The sequence below is a fragment of the Tachysurus vachellii genome, chromosome 9 (genome assembly GCF_030014155.1).
Source record: "Tachysurus vachellii isolate PV-2020 chromosome 9, HZAU_Pvac_v1, whole genome shotgun sequence".
Classification (NCBI taxonomy): domain Eukaryota; kingdom Metazoa; phylum Chordata; class Actinopteri; order Siluriformes; family Bagridae; genus Tachysurus; species Tachysurus vachellii.
This window is the reverse complement of record NC_083468.1, coordinates 22096678-22120196: the sequence shown is the minus strand read 5'-3', so window position 1 is coordinate 22120196 and position 23519 is coordinate 22096678. Positions and strand designations below refer to the sequence as shown.

At 39.2% G+C, this 23519-nt stretch overlaps 1 protein-coding gene across 6 annotated transcripts in view; it reads right to left on the bottom strand.

Moving 5' to 3' along the window:
- The window catches only part of shank3a (SH3 and multiple ankyrin repeat domains 3a), a 242946-nt gene that overhangs the window by 165666 nt on the left and 53761 nt on the right, over positions 1–23519 (bottom strand). For all 6 annotated transcript variants that reach the window (XR_009649025.1, XM_060878260.1, XM_060878263.1 and 3 more), the window contains one exon: positions 9669–10158. Coding sequence is in view for 5 of the 6 variants with exons in the window: in XM_060878260.1 (XP_060734243.1) it covers positions 9669–9962 (294 nt within the window). In the remaining variant the exon portion in view is untranslated. The remainder of the gene's footprint in view (positions 1–9668; positions 10159–23519) is intronic.

Sequence of the window (23519 nt, the reverse complement as noted above, 5' to 3'; positions counted from 1 at the left end):
ACGGCATGCACGGTGCAGTTTAGCACCAGCATCCAAAATTTCCTTTGTGCCAGTGAAAGGCATGAACTGTCCTCACAGTGCAAACATGGCTCTGGGAAAGAGAGAGAGACAAATAAAGAGAGAGGAACAGTCACATGTAGAAGGAAAGGAGTGAAAGAATGACAGAATGAGATATAGTGCTCGTGAGCTCGTGATCAGGCTGAATGACCCAGCACACACTCTCACACACTCACACATGCTCACACACATACGGACTGGTTTGTGTTGAATGAGATAAAAATAGCATGAAGATAAACGTGAGCCGCCTCCACAAACCACACCGCTGCCACCACACAGTCATCGTGATGGATGGCATCATCATGCCAAACAAACAGGCATGCCAGAAGAGGGGGCAAGATGCCTAACAATTCACAAAACCCATAAGAGAGGAAAACAGGAACAGGGCAGTAGAAAAGTTAGGAAAGGAAAACGATTTGAAAGAAGAGCAAAGGCAGGAAGAGGACAGAAGTCGTTAAGAGCCTCATTCATTCAATCACGTTGAACAGAAATGCAAAGGAAAATAAAAACGTTTCACACATTTCAAAGTGAAATCCAAACAGAATTTTTTTGTTTGTTCAAGGTCGAAATTTCAACGATTACTAAAAAGGATGGGTCCTAACAAATATAATGGATGAGCTACAGAGCAAAAAGCTTTTAGGTCAGGATTGATGTATGCATTTAACAGTTAAATGCCTACTAATTATCAGTGGTAAGGTAGTAGATGAAGCTGCGTGAAGTGATGATATCTTAAAGAAGCGTTTGCATTCATCTGGAGCGTGTTTGCAATTCATAGGTGAATGTCAAAATGCTACAATTAAACCAAGTGGGTTTTTTAAGACCTGTGTGACTGAAAAAACCTTCACAGACTTTTACTTTCTATAACTATCTAAGCTTCCACCTTTCTGGTATTAAGATACCATTTGTTCGGCTTATTTTCTCCCACTGTTTGGGCAGCTGCCAATTCCCACCCTCCAGTCAGCTCTCACCTTTCAGAACACTGCAACCAACCATGGAGAGTGAAGGTGCTTCCTCAGAAACACGTGAACCAAACTTCTGCTCATGCTACTGTACATCACAGGGTAACACACTCCGAGAAAGGCCACACTCCGAGAAGAGCTCTACATGTCCTCTTCCACATATCGGAGATCACCGAAGCCCATAGTTGACTAAAATCTCTGTGATGGCACCGATGCCATCCATCGCACTCAGTGAACGCTGCCAATTTCAACTGCCCGATGACAAGGCAAACACTTTCCTGTCATGCAACTTGGAAGCCTTAAGTGTAGACATCTTGAAACTTAAAAATAGATCCAAATAAGCCTCATAGAAATGAAGTCCCAGCAAATAATTTGGAATAAACTCAGAAATAAACTCAGACAGCTTGGCACTTCCACAAGCTTCTGATTTATTTTCACTCAAAGTGATTTTTGCAGTGGAAAATGCCCGAATGTTGTGTTACGTCAGCAAAGTCTGGAGTTCCGTACACAGGGGAATAGTTTTTGCTTATTGCTTTCCAAGTTGGTTTGTTGTATTTTTGTCCCTGCCTTTGCAGGGCAACATATAAATTTATCATATTTGACTAGTATGAATAAAATTCTGGAATATTAATAGCTCCCCCATCTATAGTGTAGGCTGTATACAGAATGTACATGTATGCATCAATATAGCAGTTAATGTAGGAGTTCTTGTTAACCTCTGTCCTGCCATTGCTGAGGTGCGTTCTGTGAACTGAGCTCGGATTTCACTCTGCAAAGTTATGGCAACTCGGAAGGCACGACTGATGCAAATACAGACTATAAATGAGGAAAAGAAAAAACTTTAAATGGCTTTTTTGATTACAAAAATGTCACTGAATTATCTAATAAACAGCTTGATTAATAAGCCTTAAAAAGCATTAGGAAGTGGATTGTCAACTGACCTCAAGGTGGCTAGAATTATATTAGAACCCTAAAGAGATTTAGTCCTCATTTATCATTTATCAGTTCCTCTGAGTGGATAAGTGATGACCGCATGATTCTACTGAAGTCCATTTGACTTACTATTAATACAGAGAGTAATTGTATCTTTCCACAATACTTTATGGAATATTGAAAATCTGAGCTTCTCGATTCCAACATGATACATAACATGATACTGTGTGTGTGTGTGTGTGTGTGTGTGTGAGTCTGTTAATGATACAAATAAAAAAAAAAAAAAACATTACTGATCTTGGCTTATGTGGTTAAGACGTTGAACATCAGTGGTACATTTTGTTGTTTTGGTTTTATCGTCGTTCATACTCATTATTATAAATGCTATAAATTATATACAGCAACAACGTTAAATTTCAGAACATTAGCTATGATATTAATGTCTATATATTTTGAACTGTGTAAGATCTGTGTAGCCCTTTTTATTCACAGTCCCCCTTTTGTATGAGCACCAAAAGTTTGCTCAGTTATTTCCCAGACTGCTTTGCATCATTACCTCTTTAGATACACGAGAGTGCACGAGTTACACAAGAGAGCTAGAAAAAGGTCTAGAACTGACTCAAGATGTGGCATTTGCATTCGATGTCTGAGACTCCTCTGGTGTGAAGAGAAAACAGCGACAAAGTCGATAAAACAAGACGGAAATACCACAACAAAAAAGATGATAAAAGTGATACCAAAGCTACAAACTGAAAAAAGCCTCAAAAAAAAAGATGATTTTAAGATCATGTACCAGAGTGATGGAAAGGAGGATGTGAGGAGATAAATGTGAGTAATGGTGACATAGACATGTTAAGCTGCCAGGAAAAGAATTGTTGTAATAATTGACTGCTGATGGCAGTGGAATGATTTCTGACTTGTGCAGAAGCTTCTTAACTCCCCAGAGCTAAAAACTAAAAACTAAAAACTCACTTCCCAGCCCTTGACTCAAAAACATGCTGCTAAAGCAACTATAGAGTTTTCTTCAAAGCTGGACTTTCACCTGACCTGAACCACAGTGCACATGCATTTCACTTACTACAGACAGACCTGGAGGCAAAAAGCCTCAGAAACAAGAAAAAAACTGCAAATGGCTGCATTATGGCCCTGGCAGAGCGCGAGACCCGGCCTCGAGTGACTTCCGTGCTCAATTCTACAGAGACTCCTTTTCTGCAGAAGATCTGCAAACAAATAATAAACATGATTCTTTTACTTCATATTACTGTAATCTGTCCTACAGCGAGATTAGATCTGTAGTTATTATAATTGTTAAGGGTGACAAAATAAACAATTCAATTTATTAAAGCTGACTTTTTTGACTTCGTATTAATTGTAATTCATTTTAAGTAGAGTACAGTGTACAGAGTATAGAGTACAGTGAATATACGGAGAGGTTTTTAATATTTATTATACATCTATCGTAGATATCTACTTCAAAGTTATACAAATGAGTTTTGACTTTGTATTAAACATGAACTAAAGAGTATGCATCTGATCAGATGAAATACTTCTCTAATATGTGCCATTTCATAGCTTAATTACTGCTTTGTTTAATGATGTGTAAAGCCACTGGACTGTTTGTAGAGAATCATGAAGTCCCAACACTTTGAGTTCTTAATAGAATAGAATAGAATCCTTTATTTTGTCACATATACATTAAAGAACAGTCAGAGTGCAGAATCAGCCATGATAACACACCCCTGGTGCAGGGAGGGTTAAGGGCCTTGCTCGGGGGCCCAACAGTGGCAGCTTGGCAGAGCTGAAGCTTGATCCTCCGATCAACAACTCACAGCCTTAACCGCTTGAGCCACCACTATCCCTTTTCTTGGGAAAAAACACACATTTATTTTTTCTCTGAACATGGCAAACACTGCCAAAGAACTTTTTGAGTTCAGATTCAAATTTTAAATCACTCACTCACTCATCTTCTACCGCTTATCCGAACTATCTCGGGTCACGGGGATCCGAACTATCTCAGGCGTCATCGGGCATCAAGGCAGGATACACCCTGGACGGACTGCCAACCCATCGCAGGGCACACACACACTCTCATTCACTCACGCAATCAAACACTACGGACAATTTTCCAGAGATGCCAATCAACCTACCATGCATGTCTTTGGACCGGGGGAGGAAACCGGAGTACCCGGAGGAAACCCCCGAGGCACGGGGAGAACATGCAAACTCCACACACACAAGGCGGAGGCGGGAATCGAACCCCCAACCCTGGAGGTGTGAGGCGAACGTGCTAACCACTAAGTCACCGTGCCCCCCGAAATTTTAAATTACTGTGCTTATTTTCTAGCAGAGCAGTTAGGGGTGAGATGGAACCTATCACAAAACACCTATCACGGTTCCATCTGCATATTACTGACCCAATAATACTGACAGGAATGTTTAATGTATAATTCTCCCTGAGAACTATTTCTTGTGTGAATTCTTTGAACCTACTGGAACCTGGCACAATTTGTCTGATAAATTTGCTTTGTTGCAGCATTAATAACGATTCATTTTTATGTAACCCTTACTTATATGCACGCACACACACACACACACACACACACACACACACCACACACATGGAGCATTAGAGACTTTATAAATTATAAATTATAAATTATATTTATGATGGTGAGTCAAATAAAAAAAACTGTTCTGTTTATTTCAAATAGGTGTAAAATTGAGTTCAGTCCACTTAATGGGCACATAATGGGCATCGAGATTCCTCTAGTTAAAAAAAATGGCAGATTCTCCAGTTTATATTGCACTTATAAGATCATTTCAATGAGCCTAGTACAAAGTCAAAAGTGTTTGAAGTGCACTATAGAGATCTATTAAATAAGAAAGAATAAGTATCTAAACACTTATTTTTCCTTATTCCAGGCCAATGCAACAAATATTTCTTTATATTACACTATTACAACAAAAATAAATAAATTTGCTTGTTTAAAACATTTATTTCTAGTTCAATTTCATTAACTATATAAATATATATATATATAAAAAAAAAAGGGGTTGCAAATTAGTCATGGCTATAAACCTGTATGCATGGCATCTACTTTGTATTTTATAAAGCAATGTTTTATGCATTTGTCCCTGTCAAATAAACATCAATAAATAAATAAATAAATAAATAAATAAATATTTGGGTGTGTTTTCAGATTATTTTTCCTCCACTGCTAAGAAATCATTCATTGCAGTATCACATATTTTGCCTATTATAATTAACACTAGGAAGGTCGATACCCTTAAACAATCGGTATAAAATCAACACCCGCATTAACACATGGACACGACAAACTACCCCTTAAGTGCAACATTATCAATAATGAGAAAAGCAAATCGAAACTAGAAGACTGAAGCCTCAAGAACAAAAGCCAAGTTATATCTGCAAGGTGAATAAGAGGTTGTAGATATACAGGTGCAGCTAAATTCAGTACACACAGAGTGAAGTAGTTTAAGTTTTTGTAACTTTTAATTATGATGATTTTGGCTTACATTTAACAAAAACCCACCAATTCACTATCTCAAAAAATGAGAATATGGTGACGTCAATCAGCTAATCAACTCAAAACACCTGCAAAGGTTTCCTGAGCCATCAAAATGGTCTCTCACAAGGAGTGTAAGCCACAAACATTCATAGCCAAAGATCACAGCACAGAAAGCTGAGTGGAAGGAAAAAGTGTGGAAGAAAAAGATGCACAACCAACCGAGAGAACCTCAGCCTTAAGAGGCTTATCAAGCAAAATCCATTCAAGAATTCGGGTGAACTTCACAAAGTATGGACTGAGGCTGGGGTCAAGGCATCAAGACACAGACGTGTCAAGGAATCTGGCTACAGTTGTCGTATTCCTCTTGTTAAGCCACTCAGACAACGTCACAGGCGTCTTATCTGGGCTGAGGAGAAGAAGAACTGGACTGTTGCCCGGTGGTCCAAAGTCTCTTTTCAGATGAGAGCAAGTTTTGAATTTCATTTGGAAACCAAGGTCCTAGAGTCTGGAGGAAGGGTGGAGAAGCTCATAGCCCAAGTTGCTTGACGTCCAGTGTTAAGTTTCCACAGTCTGTGATGATTTAGGGTACAATGTCATTTGCTGGTCTTGGTCCACTGTGGTTGACCAAGAAATTTTAGAGCACTTCATGCTTCCATCTGCTGACCAGCTTTATAAAGATCCAAAAGCACCAAAGGTGGTTAAATCACCATTGTGTTAGTGATAGAAATTTGGTGGGTTTTTGTTAAATATGAGCCAAAATCATCACAATTAAAAGTACCAAAGACTTAAACTACTTCACTCTGTGTGTACTGAATACATGAGTTTCACTATTTGAGTTCACTCACTCACTCACTCATTTTCTACCGCTTATCCGAACTACCTCGGGTCACAAGGTGTGTGTGTGTGTGTGTGTGTGTGTGTACCTCGGGCATCAAGGCAGGATACACCCTGGACGGAGTGCCAACCCATCGCAGGGCACACACACACTCTCATTCACTCACGCAATCACACACTACGGACAATTTTCCAGAGATGCCAATCAACCTACCATGCATGTCTTTGGACCAGGGGAGGAAACCGGAGTACCCGGAGGAAACCCCCGAGGCACGGGGAGAACATGCAAACTCCACACACACAAGGCGGAGGCGAGAATCGAACCCCCAACCCTGGAGGTGTGAGGCAAACGTCCTAACCACTAAGCCACCGTGCCCCCACTATTTGAGTTGAATTATTGAAATAAATAAATTTTTCCATGAGATCCTAATTTATTGAGATGCACCTTGTATATGAGACTGAAGAGACAAGATGTAGAGTATGCATAAGAGAATGAGGACGGTTTTTGAGGAGAAAAGGTGAATGTGTGTGTCTATCACTATCTTGAGCTCACCACTGAGATCCCAGTATCTCAAAATCCCTGTTGTGTTTCTACTCTCTGCAGAGTTCAAAGTTCAAGGCTACTGCTTTGTTCACGGTGAAAGATTCTTGTCAGAAAAACCAGCACAGGTTATCTCGCTTCGTCTTTATTATATCTTCTTCGCTGTTTAACATCTGATATGATTGAGAAATTAAAAGCGGTGGCTCTAAACACAAACACAACAGTGTACAATGTCGTAGCGGCTAATGCATTTCTCATGGTTCCTGGGAAAGAGTACAGCAAAATGGAACATGGAAGTGTCCCAGCTTGAAGAGATAAAATACTATCTGCTTTCCTGTCTGAGGTCTAAAGGAGTCAGGTTAGTGTTTTTCAGGTTTCACATACATGCACTGTACTAATATACGATGATGTTATACAGGTTGAACGAATAATGTCTTCTAAATGGATACAAATACAGATATGAATAAGAGGCACTTTGTTCTACAGAAAGCTTGCCAGGAAGAGCCACAGTGCATTGGGACTGAGATCCCATGGGACGCGACAAAAAATGCAAGCTGGAGTACCGAATGCTGGAGGTTTTTTCCTTTCATTCAGACGTGAGCAAGAGCTCAGATGAAGCTCACAATGCATTTACAGTGTTTATTTGTGACATGCTGACATTGCTGGCCAGTTTTTCCATGGGCATATGCTTCATTTGACTTACCTCGGAGGTAGAAATTTTGAACTACTGTACGTCGTTTTCTATTAGTGTGCGCTCGAGCTACAAAGTACAACAAAAAAAATGGATGCTATGTTTGTTAGCAGCAATTTAACCAGCTATGTTATCCCATTAGAACATCACTGTGTAGCCATGTAGTGTTGTACATTAAAGCAAGGGGTTGTGGAAACCGTCTAGAGTTTACGAGTAGGAATTCCGAGATGGTGCGTTTTCATTTTGGTTCCTAGTTGAAGGTCAAAACCAGTTACAATTCTGATTCAAGAGCTGCAATAGTGGGTTTACATCCCAATAGTGGGTTTATACGGGTTTACATCCAAATAAAATTCCACATTTATTTCACACATACATATATACAAGCGTACAGATATATTCATAATTATACTTCAGTTAGACATTCTATAAAAACCCATTGCACTAAGAGTTGTGTATTCTAATGCATGGAGTGAATGTGGTCACATTCAGCATGTGCGAATTAACATTTGAAAGCGGCATAGAGCAGAGTTTGCTTGTGAAAGTATGACATTTACAGATTTCTCTGTGCTCTCATTCACCCTGCTCTATTAGCACAGAAGCACAGACGTCCCTAAAGGACACACAACACTTCGGCTTTCTTCTTTTAATGAGTTCCACACACACACGCACACACACACACACACACACACACACACAAACTCACCTATTAGCAATCGGACACCTGGACAGGATTTTTTTGGAATCTCACGCAGAAAGCAGAGGAGTAATGGAGTAAAGGAGTAATTAGAAAAGGTTTAGGTACAGCATGGATTTTCCAAACTGTATGAAGCAATTATTCCAATATTTAAAAGAAATCTGAGCTTACTTCTCAATAACAGTCATGATTCACAATGAGAAAAACGATTTTGCTGCCACCATAACTGAAACCAAAAAGGAAGTTGTGATAATACAACTTGCTGGGACACAACAGAGCATGCAAAACAAATTATACAGCAAACAAGTAAACTGCAAGGAGTCTTTAGAATAACCTCTGTCACTGCAGGGTCTGCACATACTTATGTTCACATCCAGGCCTCAAATTGCATAAATCAAGCACACACACGCACACACACAAACACACACACACACACGCACACACACAAACACACACACACATATGCACACACACACACACACATATGCACACACACACACACAGACACATGCACACACACACATGCACACACACACGCACACACACAAACACACACACATATGCACACACACGCACACAGACACATGCACACACACACGCGCACACAGACACATGCACACACACGCACACACATATACACACACACGCACACACACACACACATGCACACACACATGCACACACACACGCACACACATATGCACACACACGCACACACACACATGCACACACACATGCACACACACGCGCATACACACACATGCACACACACGAACACACACATATGCACACACACACGCACACACACACATATGCACAAACACACACACACACACACAGATGCCATTTAAACCTGAAGATCTCCACAATAACACAGCAATCCCTGCTGGACGCAGAAACTAAATTAACTACATGGGTACAGCATGATCTGTCCTCAGAAATCATACAGGTTAGTAACTACTAGGAGAGAAGGGTACCTCATTTTCTCTCTCTCTCTCTCTCTCTCTCTCTCTCTCTCTCTCTTATCCATCACAGCCATATGTGTGCTTCTCTTGAACAGGCTGCGGGGACACAGTACACTACAGGGCAACAACCTGTCAAGTTTGACAGCTCAAGAGGCAAAATCACCCATTGTAAGAATTACACCGGTCCCACAAGGCAAACACTCTCTCACCTCTTGCTGCTCGCTCTCCCTGCTTAAGTGCTCACTTGTCAAAGTCACTGCTAATGAAAAGAGCTTATTTGATTTATTTAGATAGAAAACAGAGTGAAAAGGGAAAGCGTGAAAACAACGAACGAGCATGTCAGGGAGCGTGCAGGAGAACTGGCAACGAGGAGAGAATGGGACAGAGTGGGGCGAAAAAGCTCTACAGAGATGAGAGAGGAGTGAGAAAAAGACGGGAGAGTTTGGAGAGACAAGTGTACTCACTGTCTGCTGCAGGTCGGGGATGCCGATGCGGACGACCAGCGTGTTGCCTTGGGCTTCCTCCATGGGGCAGGCCGGCGCTCGGCAACCGTCACCGTGGGAACTGCAGGAGCTGTCCCCCTGGCTGGCGCAGGAAAGGCGGTGCGGCTGAGGATCGTGGATGAAGAGAGGGAGCAAGGGAGGGAGCGAGGGAGGGAGCAAGAAAGGGAGGAGGATGCACGCGGGTTTGGGCTGTTGCTGTGGACGCGCTCTGGGCTCGGGAGGCTCATGTTGGCCGGAGCCTTCACTCACAAGCATGCTCCGTGTGTGTGGAGCACCGTCTGCATAGCCTTCTCACACGCGTACACACACACTCATACCCCCAGCATGGCTCTCTCTCACACACACTCACACACATGCACACACGCACGGAAGAGATGAGGACGGAAAAGGAGGGGAGGAGAAAGGGGGATACTAGAGGGGATTACAGAGGAGGAACAGAAAATAAAGAGATCTGCAAAAAAAAAAAAAAAAAAAAAGAAAGAATGGTTATAGTCTTAAAATCTACAGTATCACATTAATTTTTATCACCATGCAGTAACAAGCTATAGTGCAGTTGTGTGCAAGGTTTTCTGGCTTTGTTTATTGTTGAATAATTTTTAAAGGTTAAAACATTGATTGCATAATATTATGGAGCGAGAAAGAAAATGAATCAAGTCCCATCATGGTTTTTTTTATTGATTTCATGCTAATGTCATCATCACAGCTCATTTTCAAAGCAATTAATAGACAGCATGAATTACATGGTCGATCTGTGGTTAGGAGTCAAATGAACGATCTGACTGTGTGTGTGTGTGTGTGTGTGTGTGTGTGTGTTTACCAGGTTTGACCATATGCTATGCTGCATCAATTGGCAAGAATCATAACACAATACATAACACACACACACATACACACACACACACTATAAAACATGGTTAATTTCTCATAAAATGCTGTCATGGTTAAGGTGAAAGTTAAAAACAAATTTCCAACAAGTTACTTGCTGAATAATCTTTAGCATTAAATTGTGATCGTCAATATTAATAGTTATTAATAGCTAGCACAGTGATTGAGCTGCTTGAATGTTGATCATAAGGTTGTAAGTTCAAATCCCAGGGTTCACTGCTTAGCCCTTGAGCAAAGCCCTTAATTCTCAATTGTATAAATGATCTCAATTGTATTAATGAGATAATTGTAAGTTGCTCTGGATGATGGTGTCTGCCAAATGTGATGCAACACTTACTGCCTACCACCTTGGAGAACACTAAGCGACTAGTTCATTCTTTCTTTTCACTTTATTATCACTTCACTTTATTCTTTCTTTTCATTCTTTCTTGTTGCATTTCACTTTATTATCACGTTGAATGTCCTCCACCATAGATCAATGCGCACATCCTGCAGTCTTCACTGATTCGTGTTCAGGTGCCTTTGTGTTTCCTTTCGTATCAATGGGTAAAATCAGCCTCCTCATTCCAACACCACATCTCCCCACTCCACCACTCTCACCCCGGTGAACATCACCAATTTGCCCATCTCTCACTTTCATTACTGTCCTCCTTTGTCCTAATTCACTTTTGTCGCTGAAATGGATTTCTCTATCTGTGAGCGCTATCACTCTAATAGTGACCCTGCTCTCTCACTCTCTCTTTCTCGTTACACTTGTTTGCACATGCTTATTATGTTCTAAACTGTCGTTTCAGTCTAAGTCATGCAAATGTACATGCATTTGTCCTTCCATAGCACAGCCTGGTCTCTTTGTGAAGCAGAAGAAGAAAACAGCGGATTTTAAACTGCTGCTTAAAGCAAAGCTAATGGGCTTCTTCCACGCCGCACTACAGTTACTACTGTTTACTCAAAAATACAATGAATTTAAGGAATCTAAGGACAATCTTAATTTATTATATTCCTTAATTTGTATTTAAATTAAGCTTGCAATTGATTGAGACCTAACTTTGAAGCTCTAGCCTTGGTCTTCAAGACTCCAGATTCTGACCCTTTCCATCACTATGTAATTACATACATGTATATGACATGCAAGACAAAGTTGCACGTCATTATTCTCACCTACAGTCACAAGCTGTTGGGAGTAACAGAAAGAATAAAGTCAAGTCAAGTCAAGTCAGGTCAGGTCAGGTCAGGTCAGGTCAGGTCAGGTCAGGTCAGGTCAGGTCAAGAAGCTTTTATTGTCATTTCAACCATATATAGCTGTTGCAGTACAGTGAAAAGAGACAAGGTTTCTCCAGGACCAGGGTGCTACATAGAACAAAGACAGAGCTATAAGGACTTAGCAAGTTAGTCCTAGATACATAAAGTGCATCTGTGAGACCTGGTGCAAACAGTGCAGGACAAGACAAACAAGACAGTGTAGGACAAGACAGACAAGACAGAGCAGGACAAGACAGACAAGACAGTGCAGGACAAGACAAACAAGACAAAAAGACAAAACAAGAGAAACAAGACAGTGCAGGACAAGACAAACAAGACAGACAAGACAAAACAAGACAAACAAGACAGTGCAGGACAAGACAAACAAGACAGACAAGACAGTGCAGGACAAGACAAACAAAAAAAAACAAGACAGTGCAGGACAAGATAAACAAGACAGACAAGACATAACAAGACAAACAAGACAGTGCAGGACAAGACAAACAAGACAGTGCAGGACAAGACAAACAAGAGAAACAAGACAGTGCAGGACAAGACAAACAAGACAGACAAGACAAAACAAGACAAACAAGACAGTGCAGGACAAGACAAACAAGACAGACAAGACAGTGCAGGACAAGACAAACAAGACAAACAAGACAGTGCAGGACAAGATAAACAAGACAGACAAGACATAACAAGACAAACAAGACAGTGCAGGACAAGACAAACAAGACAAACAAGACAGTGCAGGACAAGACAAACAAGACAAACAAGACAGTGCAGGCCAAGACAAACAATAGGAGGACAAAAGACAGTGCAGGACAATAGACAGTGCAAACAAAAAATACAAGACAATACAAAAGACAATAAACAGAAACAGCACAGACCAGTGTAAATACTGTATGTTCATCCATTATTGCATGTGCAGAAATACTGGAATGAACACAGTGTTATACAGTAGCAGCAATTACATGAGGCATTGTAAAGGATTGTGCAAAACAGCAAATGACTGAAATGTGAGACAACATGTGCAAAGAGCAAAAAAAAGTGTGCAAAAACAGCATGTAAACAGTTTGATGGATATATATTGGAAGTGTGTGTATTTAGCGTAGATCTGTACAGTCCATACAGTTGATGTGCGTGTGTGTTGTGCTCAGTATTGACACAGGCAGCAGAACTGGCAATCTGGCAATCTGGGAAAGGATCAGAGTAGAGCCACTGCTCCTCTAAATCAAGAGGAGTCAGTTAGAATGGTCAGTTAGAGGAGGAGCTGGTATCTGTCACTGGTCTGAGCTGTGCTTCTCAGCCATCCAACAGGAAAAGCACAACGATGAATGAATGAGTGAATGCTCTGTAATACTCTGTGGAACACTGTGGACTGCTTTGTACTCTAATAGCTAGCTAGCTGATCTGGCTACTTAGATAAAATTAATTCTTAACAATGGTGAACTGAAAGCATTTTGACATACTACAGAAATCACATGGGGAAAAACTAAAAGTTGTAATTTAGGAAGCATTCAGAAAGCATTGATTTAAACAACCAAACCCGAAAGTAAGGTATCTTCCAACATAAATTCAAATTTAAATTCAATTTATTCGTATAGCGCTTTTAATTCTTATTATAATTTTCATTATAGTTATTTTAATTATAGAAGTATAGAAACAGAAGGGAGAAAAAAAAAAGAAAAAAAGGAAATTTATATAAGAAAAATAAGTAGAAAAAATAAGAATAAAAATAAATAAATGAATATATACGATTAAAGTTTAAATTTAATTAAAAATATCAATTTAAAATTTAAAATACTATATATCTATCCCTATCTCTAATGAGCAAGCCGGCGGCAAGGAAAAACTCCCTGAGAGGATATGAGGAAGAAACCTTGAGAGGAACCAGGCTCAGAAGGGAACAATATAATGTAAATAAATGTAAATAATGTCCATTCTACAACAGCTTATAATGAGAAACTAATGGACATAAACACTTCATGTTCCGAAGAGAATGAATAAATTAATGCATAAAAAATGTATTAAACAAACAAACAAACAAACAAACAAATAAATAAATAAATAAAGGAGTGTTAGTATATAAATGAAAAAAAATGTTCTTTTGAAGATAAGAAAGATATATTTACTGGATGGAACTGATGCTTTATATTCATATATTGTGTGTGATTTTGTTCATGTGCTCAAGTTGGAATTAAGGAGATTTTCTGTTCCTCACAAAACTCTCCCAGATGGCGTAATGCAGTCGTGTGGCTTTCGTGTGCTTGCATTTGTCTGGGTTAATATCTACAGTATATCTACAGTATTTGTCATCAATTCGATTGTTTTATATCACATATTATATTTCATGCTTTTTTACTTGTATAATTGTATGTTTTTTTTTTTTATTATGCCTAAAGCAAGTCTTTTTGGATTAAGGCATATGTCATTCAAATGTAGAGCTATTATTGAGGATTCTCTATTATTGAGCTATTATTGAGCATGCGCTCCTCGTTGAGGATTATTGAATAAATATGTAAGGAAAAAGAACATGACTGAAGAAAAAAGTTTTTAGAAAGCAACAGCACTTTTGCAAATATCTTGTAAGAAATTGTGTGTAAAAAGCTAAATTGCTGCAGTAGGAAAAATCTTCAAGACAGACACAACATAAGAAAATATGGACGCTGTTTTGGCAAATCTAGAGCACCTGATGTATCTGGTGCCTTTAGGTTAAATAAATGGAAGCTACTTAAACCACGCAGGATGCTACATGAAAAATGAAAACCTAATTAAAACTGCTATCTGTACACTTAGTGCATGATCTTAATTTAATTACTCTCTAGGTATCAGAGGAGCTTTCAGAATACTTTCAGATAGCTTATGGCTTCCGTGGGATGAAAAAAATATACACTTTTGTTCTGGGGAAAAAAAACAGATGTCCCACGGCTACGCTACAACCGTGAATTTGAAGAGATGCAGGTTGTGTCGGTTTTTTTGAGGCAGTGTAATACTGGACGGGGTCACGGTGGCTCACGGTTAGCATGTTCGCCTCATACCTCCAGGGTTGGGGGTTCGATTCCCGCCTCCGCCTTGTGTGTGTGGAGTTTGCATGTTCTCCCCGTGCCTCGGGGGTTTCCTCCGGGTACTCCGGTTTCCTCCCCCGGTCCAAAGGCATGCATGGTAGGTTGATTGGCATCTCTGGAAAATTGTGTGTGCCCTGTGATGGGTTGGCACACCGTCCAGGGTTTATCCTGCCTTGATGCCATGATGACACCTGATATAGGAACAGGCTCCCCGTGACCCGAGGTAGTTCGGTTAAACGGTAGAAAATGAGTGAGTAATACAGGAATATTCATGTGTACGTGAAACTTTTATATAGATGCAATAGTAATGCTCAAGTTCCACCTCAAGATCAACCCTCATAACTTTTAAAGGTTTTAGCAGACACCATTATCCAGAGCAGCTTAGCCACTAGGCTACTACATCCCCACACATATGGGAATTGTGTCAATTCAATTAAGTTCAATTCAGTTTTATTTGTATAACACTTTAAACAATAGACATTGTCTCAAACCAGCTTTACAGAACATGAGAAACATAATACAAAAAATGTAATATACAAAGATGAAATTTTATATGAAGATTAAAATTAATATTAGACTTATATTTAAACATGTTTGTATTTATTGCCAATGAACAAGTCTGAGGTGACTGAGGCGACTGTGGCGAGGAAAAACTCCCTTAGATGCAAGAGGAAGAAACCTTGAGAGGAACCAGACTCAAAAGGGAACCTCATCCTCATTCGGGTGACACTGAAGGGTGCGATTATAAATATACAGTCCGACAGTTGTGTATTGATTAGAAGGTTGTTGTCCTCAAACACAACATGGAGTTGGCATCGTCTCTTAGAATGTCCTAATACTTCATGAAGCGGAATCCAACTGGAGCTGCTACATGTTTAGATGCCGCAGGATCCTCACATGGTTGGCTTCATCTCAATGAAGGTCCAAAATCTTCATGAGACGGAACACAGCTGGAGCTGGTACAATCTCTGGATGCGAGATCATGTTAAAAGTCTGCTTTATTATTTTTTATTGAGAAGAGCCTGTGGCCAAGTGTTTACTATTGACGCACCTGACTGTGAGTTGGTGGCCAAGGTGAAGTAGATTGATGGCAACAACCCCAGCACATCTGCTGACAGAGACCCACCTCAGCCATCTGTTTACCTCTCTATAAACACCTACATTCACAGCAGTATCAAATCATTTAAACTGTAAACAAAGTAAAAAATGTGCCTACTTATATTTATAGAATGTCAGTGGAAACAGATATCAATATGTAAAACATGACAGTCTTGTTGGGTGATCTTTGGAGAATGTAAACGCATACACATTAAGCAATATAATGTCTGAAGTAGGGCTGCAATCCAAGGCATTTCGTTAAATACGTCTGTGTATCAGAAATGCATTCATTTTTATCATAAACTATCATAAACATGATCATCATACATTGTCATTCATTCATTTTCTACCGCTTATCCGAACTTCTCGGGTCACGGGGAGCCTGTGCCTATCTCAGGCGTCATCGGGCATCGAGGCAGGATACACCCTGGACGGAGTGCCAACCCATCGCAGGGCTACGTTGTCATTATCAGTGATATTGTCATAGAATACGGTGAGAAAAGATAAACATTCAATCTCTGAAAAAGTATGAAACTTATTCTGTATTATGAATGGTGTAAAGCCTACTGCTCAGCACGTTGTTTAAGAAATCTCTGAAGTGATTGTTAAGTTTATGCCAGAGCTACAGAGACTCACGTGCCTTGAGCTAACAGCACAATGTGAAATAAAGCTCCTTGTGCTTCAGACACACCGCCTGAAGCCACACCAGCAAAAGTGACTTTTTATTTATTTGTTTTTTTAAACGACAAATAGGGATCGTTTTGAAACGACAAACAGATATGTGTGTGCAGTTTTTGAGACAAGTGATTTTTTTTTTTCCTGGGACCTGGTAAACCTGAACACCAGAGCACATTAAGCCTCTTGTTTCATTTTGTTCCACTCTCAGACACAGCTTTTGAATGGAACACACAAAACACACACTTCAGTTACTGTCCTTTTGTTATGCTGAACGTAAAAGAAAATTTAAGCCTTATATTCAAACCAATGAAAATGTATGAGATGCTATAGAGATGCTAGCATACGGAAGCTGAAGTATAAAAGTACTGTAGATACCTGTATACTTCATACTTCTAAGAGAAAGATTTGTAAGAGGGATATTTTCTGGAAGCTCTTATGATGCTGAAAAGCTTGTAGCAGTATAAGATACATATTTCATCTTCATTACATCATACAGTTGCAGTTGGCCAGCACACACACACACACACACAAGCCTGTAGCCTACAAGCCAGACAAAATGTGACAAAACAACAAACCATGCATGCAGATACAGCAGCGATGAGTCTATGTACCATCCGTTAACTATGCGAACTGGTTAGAAAAGCCAAACTTTGATGTCTCAGTGATGTCGAGTGAAATATTTACGCTATACTCCATACTAGGCAACTGAATAAAAAGTCCCAATAGATTTCAGACACCTCTCTCTGTTTCTCGAATCCTCTCTCTCTCTTTCATACTCTGTCTTATTCCACTCTGAAGCTCTTCTCATTTCCTCTTTCGCTCTGTCAAACAAAGTGAATTATTCATGTCCCCACTGTACACTTTGCCTTGTGCATAAACTGGCCAAAGCATGCGCAGTCTGAATTCAGAAACCACCGGCATGCGTTGGCTGTTTAAGGAGCCAAACATATGGCTGTGTTTCTCTCCTACATGACGCAGATCGTACCTGTACAGTACCAAAGAGTTTTCCAGATTAATCCCACAGAGTGCCACACTAGCAGATGCCACCTCCACTACAGAGACCAGCCCAGGAGACCAGCAATGAAGAACTCAGAACTGCCTCCTGCAATTACCATTAATGATTTATAGACATCTGGCCTTGCTTCTCCATCGCTACTAAATAAATATTTCAAGTTTCATTCATTTAATTGAACAATCAAGCACATAGCTTACTGATTATATACATATTTATATGTGTATAATTATACGCAATGTTCTACAGCACTATATATAGTAAACAAAATGCTGTTAATTGTCTAGCAAATTTTATGTTTAATAATAATATAAGGCTAAAAAAAAAAGAGTTACAGTACGACAAAAAAAATAAATAAATTATGGAACAAAAAAGTTCCAATAAAGTCAAACAAGCCAAAAAGCTGAGCTGATTCATTACGATGTATTGTGAATTATAGTCAGGTCTGATACTCTATAGTAAACCCACACAGGACAGGATCTAATTTCTGACAAGAGTGTTGCTGAATTTACCAAGCAACTGAAATCCAATGATGAAAATCTTATTAAAACCGCTTATAGAACTGCAGCTCACAATCATCTTGACAGATTTTAAAGGGTTTGCATCCAGATCTGCGAAACTCTTCTGGGACGCCATGTGTTCTGCCTCCTGCCTGTATACGTACATGTGTGTCACTTTTAAGTATAAAACCAATTAATAGCTCTTCTTCAGAAAATAATAACAAACACATGGGTCATGGATGCCGTAAAAAAGAGAGCTGAAAAGAGGACAGAACTCAATGGAGCTCACACGGCGAATGCTGCGTTTCGTCCTGTTCCTTTTCGCGTACTGTTTCCTGTCGATCAGAAAGTCAGTGATGATTGCTTCTATTATAGCCTGTAAGAGGCCTTTTCGCAAATGTCGTTACTTTAACTTGTCCAAGCTTCATCTTCTTTCTGGCCTCTTGATTTCTTTGTGTCAAACAGCAGTAGTCATTAAAACTTAGGAAAAGGTGTTATAACAGTCTCCATGTCTTCATGCGGGTCACTACTACCTGCTGTGCAGAATCAAAGACACGCTGGTCTTCCTTGGCTGTCATTAGCTGGGCTTTGCATGTACTCTGGAAGGAGCAATACGCTTTCTTCAGTGTAGTAATGATCAAAAATTGAATCATTACAATGGACGTTTATATTCCAGAAGCTATTTGTTAAGAAATAATACAAAACAATGTGTACAAGTGATTCGATGTACTAAGAGACCTGATTTAACAGCTCATAGGTTCAGGGTGTCTTTGCTAAAATGATTGTTTATGTTGCTAACAATCTAGCGTGTGTATTTAGAATAAGGACGTCTACACCGCTATTAATAAAAAATATATATATTTTAACTAAGCATAGCCCTTTTATCTGTCAGAAGAGTCAAGGTGATACTCCTAGCGGTTTTCACACGTCTGATTGGCTGTGCAACTGAAATATCAGTAAAGGTGGTGAATTAAAATGATCTAGACAATATAGTTGTCAGGACTCAGCCCGGACTTCGGCCATGTGCCTTTTGTTTATGTTCTTCGTCACGTGTCTGCCCCACCTTTGTCTCCTCCTCCCGTTTCCACACACCTGTTTCCTATTGTCGTCATCATTATTGTCTATTTAACTGTGCCACGTTGCCTTGTGCAGCGCGGAATCAACTGTTGTCTTTGTCTGGTCTAGTCTGTGTTATGGTTCATGTTTTTTGTTATTAAACCCTGTTTATTTTGCTATCCTGCGTTTGGGTCCCTTTTATCCTGTGTTCGTGACAATATAGTATAGTATAAAGTCATAGACACGCTTATATACATTTTGTGTTACATGTCTATTTTATACCCTGTTTCAGATAAATGACCATATTCTATTTTTAAGTAATGGGACGTATTAAACAATGGGCCGTGTGTCTGATATAAACATAATCATGAGACGAAACACAAAACAATAGCAGATGCTCAGAGAAAACTGGAACAAGATGCCAGCCACAACAGCGTACAGTATTTACGAGAGCATACAGATCCTTAAAACAAAGTCCTTTACAAAACAACAGCACCTGTCATCATTTATCTATATATCTGTATAATAGAAGTGTGATGTTGGAAGGGAAAGCACTATTTAAAAGGGGCTTATGGGGTAACTTGGGGTACTGCAATTTTATTGCCACCCTGGTTAAGCTATTGCTAGGGGGTCCAAAGCTTTTTTTAGGGTCCAAATTCAACACCAATGTGATTAGTCTGGAACGATGATTTTCAATTAAGTTGTCTCACCTTGCATAGTTAGAAAAGAAAAAAAAGGTTGACTGCATACTTTTATGATGCTTTTTAATTGTATTTTTAAATTGATGCTGGAACTTCAACAGCATAATGGCCAGTTCGCCCACAAACAGCATAATGGCCAGTGTGTCTTCTCCTTCCCAATGCCTCTATGACCGCTTGGATGATGATGTGAAAGGAGAATGATCATATGGCACAAAAATACAGATGTGTGGAATGAACTTCCCCTAGAGGTCCGGACAGCCGAGTCACTGGCTATTTTCAAGCGGCGGTTGAAGAGCTACTTATACAGGAAACACTTCAACTAGCACTTCTTTCCCTACCGTTTTCATTTAATATAAAAAATAAATAAATAAATAAAAAACACAAACACGACCTTTGACACTTTCATTGTAACTTTGAACAAATGTTTTAAACTCATGGTATTTAAGTATGTAACCTAGTGAGCCAGCATTAATATATCCAATGTTAGAGATTTAAGCACTTATGTACTTCGCTCTGGATAAGGGCATAAATGTAAATATGTAGGTAAGGGCAATAAATGCTGTAAATGTAAATGTAAATGTAAACGTGTAGAAAACACGCTGTTAGAATCTCTGCTCATGTAGACATTTTAGTGCTGTCCGCATGTGAAATCTTTATCGCTGAGGAGACGTGTAAACAAAAGCTATTAACAATATTCAGCATTCAACATTCCCTGATCAACTAATCCAATCTGAATAAGGCTTAATTCCCTCAAAGAGTCAGGAGCATAAAAATAATGATGCCATTTTTTTAACCTGAGGTCTAGGTTTGGATGTTGTTTCCTCTTATGACTACTTGATGAAGCAATATGAAGGAATCAATAAAACCTGAGATTCAAATTTATAATTCTATTCAAATTTATTCGTATAGCTTTTTACAATGGACAGCTTTACAGAATAATATACAGATTAATATAATACTTCATACGTGAAAAAATTCAAGATTAATATTAGATCTATTTAAATGTAGATGATAATGTGCATTTGGTCAAATGTATTAGAACACAAGATTAACCTCGTATGTCCAAATTTGGTCAATTTCATATTTTTTCACATATCGATGCTATTGGTCAGTCCCCACGTGGGTTTGTTATTTTTACAAGTTATTAACCAATCTAAAGTCTTGAAAATAGCTTGAGTGCAAATCTCATAACTCCATTGGACACTTCAACTGTCCACCTCTTCCTCACTCCACAGGAGAGCTTCGCAGCATATTTCTAATCAAGAAGAGACGCAAAGAAACAACACGTCTTCTGAGGTAAATGTCTTCAAAACAAAAAAAAATCTTGACCCCCGCTAGTTCTGGTGCTCGTCTGAGGACAGGAATTTAGCGTAAGACAATCCACTGCAATGTAGACTAAACCCTGTGCACTGCAGATAAGGTACGCGTTTTTTAATTTCCTGAAAAATAATGGTTTTGGAGATACGAGGATTCCGCCCGACAGCGACGTTATGTGAAGTATTATGTGTACGCCTGACTAAAGAGATACTACATTTAAACGGGGAAAGTGTGTCTGAGCCCCGAACACTATCAGGAAGACTGTTCCAAAGTTTGGGAGCTAAATACGAAAACGCTTTACCGCCTTTAGTAGGCTTAGATATTCAGGGAACTACCAGTAGTCCTGAGTTTTGTGATCTCAGAGAGCGTGAAGGATTGTAACGTGTTAGAAGACTAGTTGCTGTAGATACATGGGAGCTAAACCATTAAGATCCTTGTACTTAAGTAGCAGCAGTTTGTAATCAATTCTAAACTTAACAGGTAGCCAGTGTACAGACGATAAAATTGAGGTTATGTGATCATAGTTTCTTGTCCTAGTGAGAACTCTGGCAGCTAAATGTAGCCTGTTTATTAAAGATGCATTGTAATGCATTATAATAGTCCAGTCTAGAGGTCATGAATGCATGAACTAGCTTCTCAGCATCAGATACAGGTAGGATGATTCTTAGCTTGGCAAATATTCAATACTTTAATGCTTTGACATAATGTTTGACCTGAACAAGTCAAATACAAACGCAATCTGTAACTGTACCACACTTAAAAGTCGGCATAGAGTCCAAAACTTTTGTGAGGTGGAGAAATACTCAACATAATTCTGGTACAACACAGTGTTGATAGAGGGCACTGTATGCCACATACATTACTGTTACAGATTTGAACACACATGGCAAAAATATCTGTCTACAGCCTTTGAATGAATAATAAATATCTTCTACCGGCTTTGAAGAAATTCAGGGAACTTAAAAGGAAGAAATGAAGACTTGCATCGTGTTAAATGTTTTCTGCTTATTCTGAAAAAATTTTCTGGTAATGTTCTGAAAGAGAAGACGAGTACGTACATGGACTGGACACATCCGTCAGCTTCTGGGATCTTGAGAAAAGGAAGCTGACAAACAGTCACACAGAAGACAATTTTGCCCAATTGATTTTCAAAGGCTCTCAGCTTTCAAGAGGTTCAAAAGCAAAAATGAGGGCAAGCAAGTGAATGAAAGGAGGCAGAGAAAGAGTGAGTAAACAAGACAAATTATGTGAGTGTCAAAGAAAAACAGACAGAGGTGGAGGTTTAGGGTTAAAGGTAAGACAGGGTTATTTCATGCTCTCTGGACGCACTTCGTTTTTTGTAAAACCGTGCGCATGAACACCAGTGGACTCTGGTACATATTGTGGATCACAGAAACACAAAAAAACGAAACAGTCGGTCGCTCTTATTAGCACCACTACAGTAGTTGCATTATTTCTGAATTTACCAAATTTAAAAGCTTTGAGGAAAAATCAGAAGGCCATCTATCATTCTGACAGATACAAAATAAGACATTGAATGAATATGAAAGACATTCATGAAGACGAGCCCAAAACATGGAAATACTGTAACTGTGAATGTTCAGATTGGATTTAATTGTGCTTTTATTTAAACACAGACCTTTGCATGCACACATACACACACACACACACACACACACACAAACAACAAAATACAACATGTTTTATGGGTCAGCACTTTTCTCTACACTCCTGCTACATCTAGAAAAAAAAAAGGAAATTCTCAGGTCAGCTTCTGCTTGACTCCCTTCTGTGTGTCCAGACTGGTTATAACAGGTTTGATCGAGATATAATGGCCGATTCGATATTATCCTGATGTCTTGCATCTTAATCACCTCACATATACAAGTCTGTAGAAAAATCCCCCTTCTACCTCAGCTGATCACTAGAATCTGTGCCTCTTTTCCCTGAAACGCATGTTAAATGTATACAGAAAAGAAATATGGCCGTAGATGTTCTGAAATGGATAAGATGGATCATCAGATCCAGATTATGTGGTGCTTTATGAAGTGGAGTTACTTTTACTACCCTGAAGTTACCACCATTTTGTTGTAACATCACATCCCCATGTGTTTAATTCTTCTTATCTAAGTTATAAACAATAAATACAAAATGAAGCATGTGTAGTTTTTATGCTATAAATGCTCTTTACAAATAGAAGCAATACAATCTATGATGCACAGAATCTACAAGAGGAAAGCTGTTTTTTTTTTTTTTTT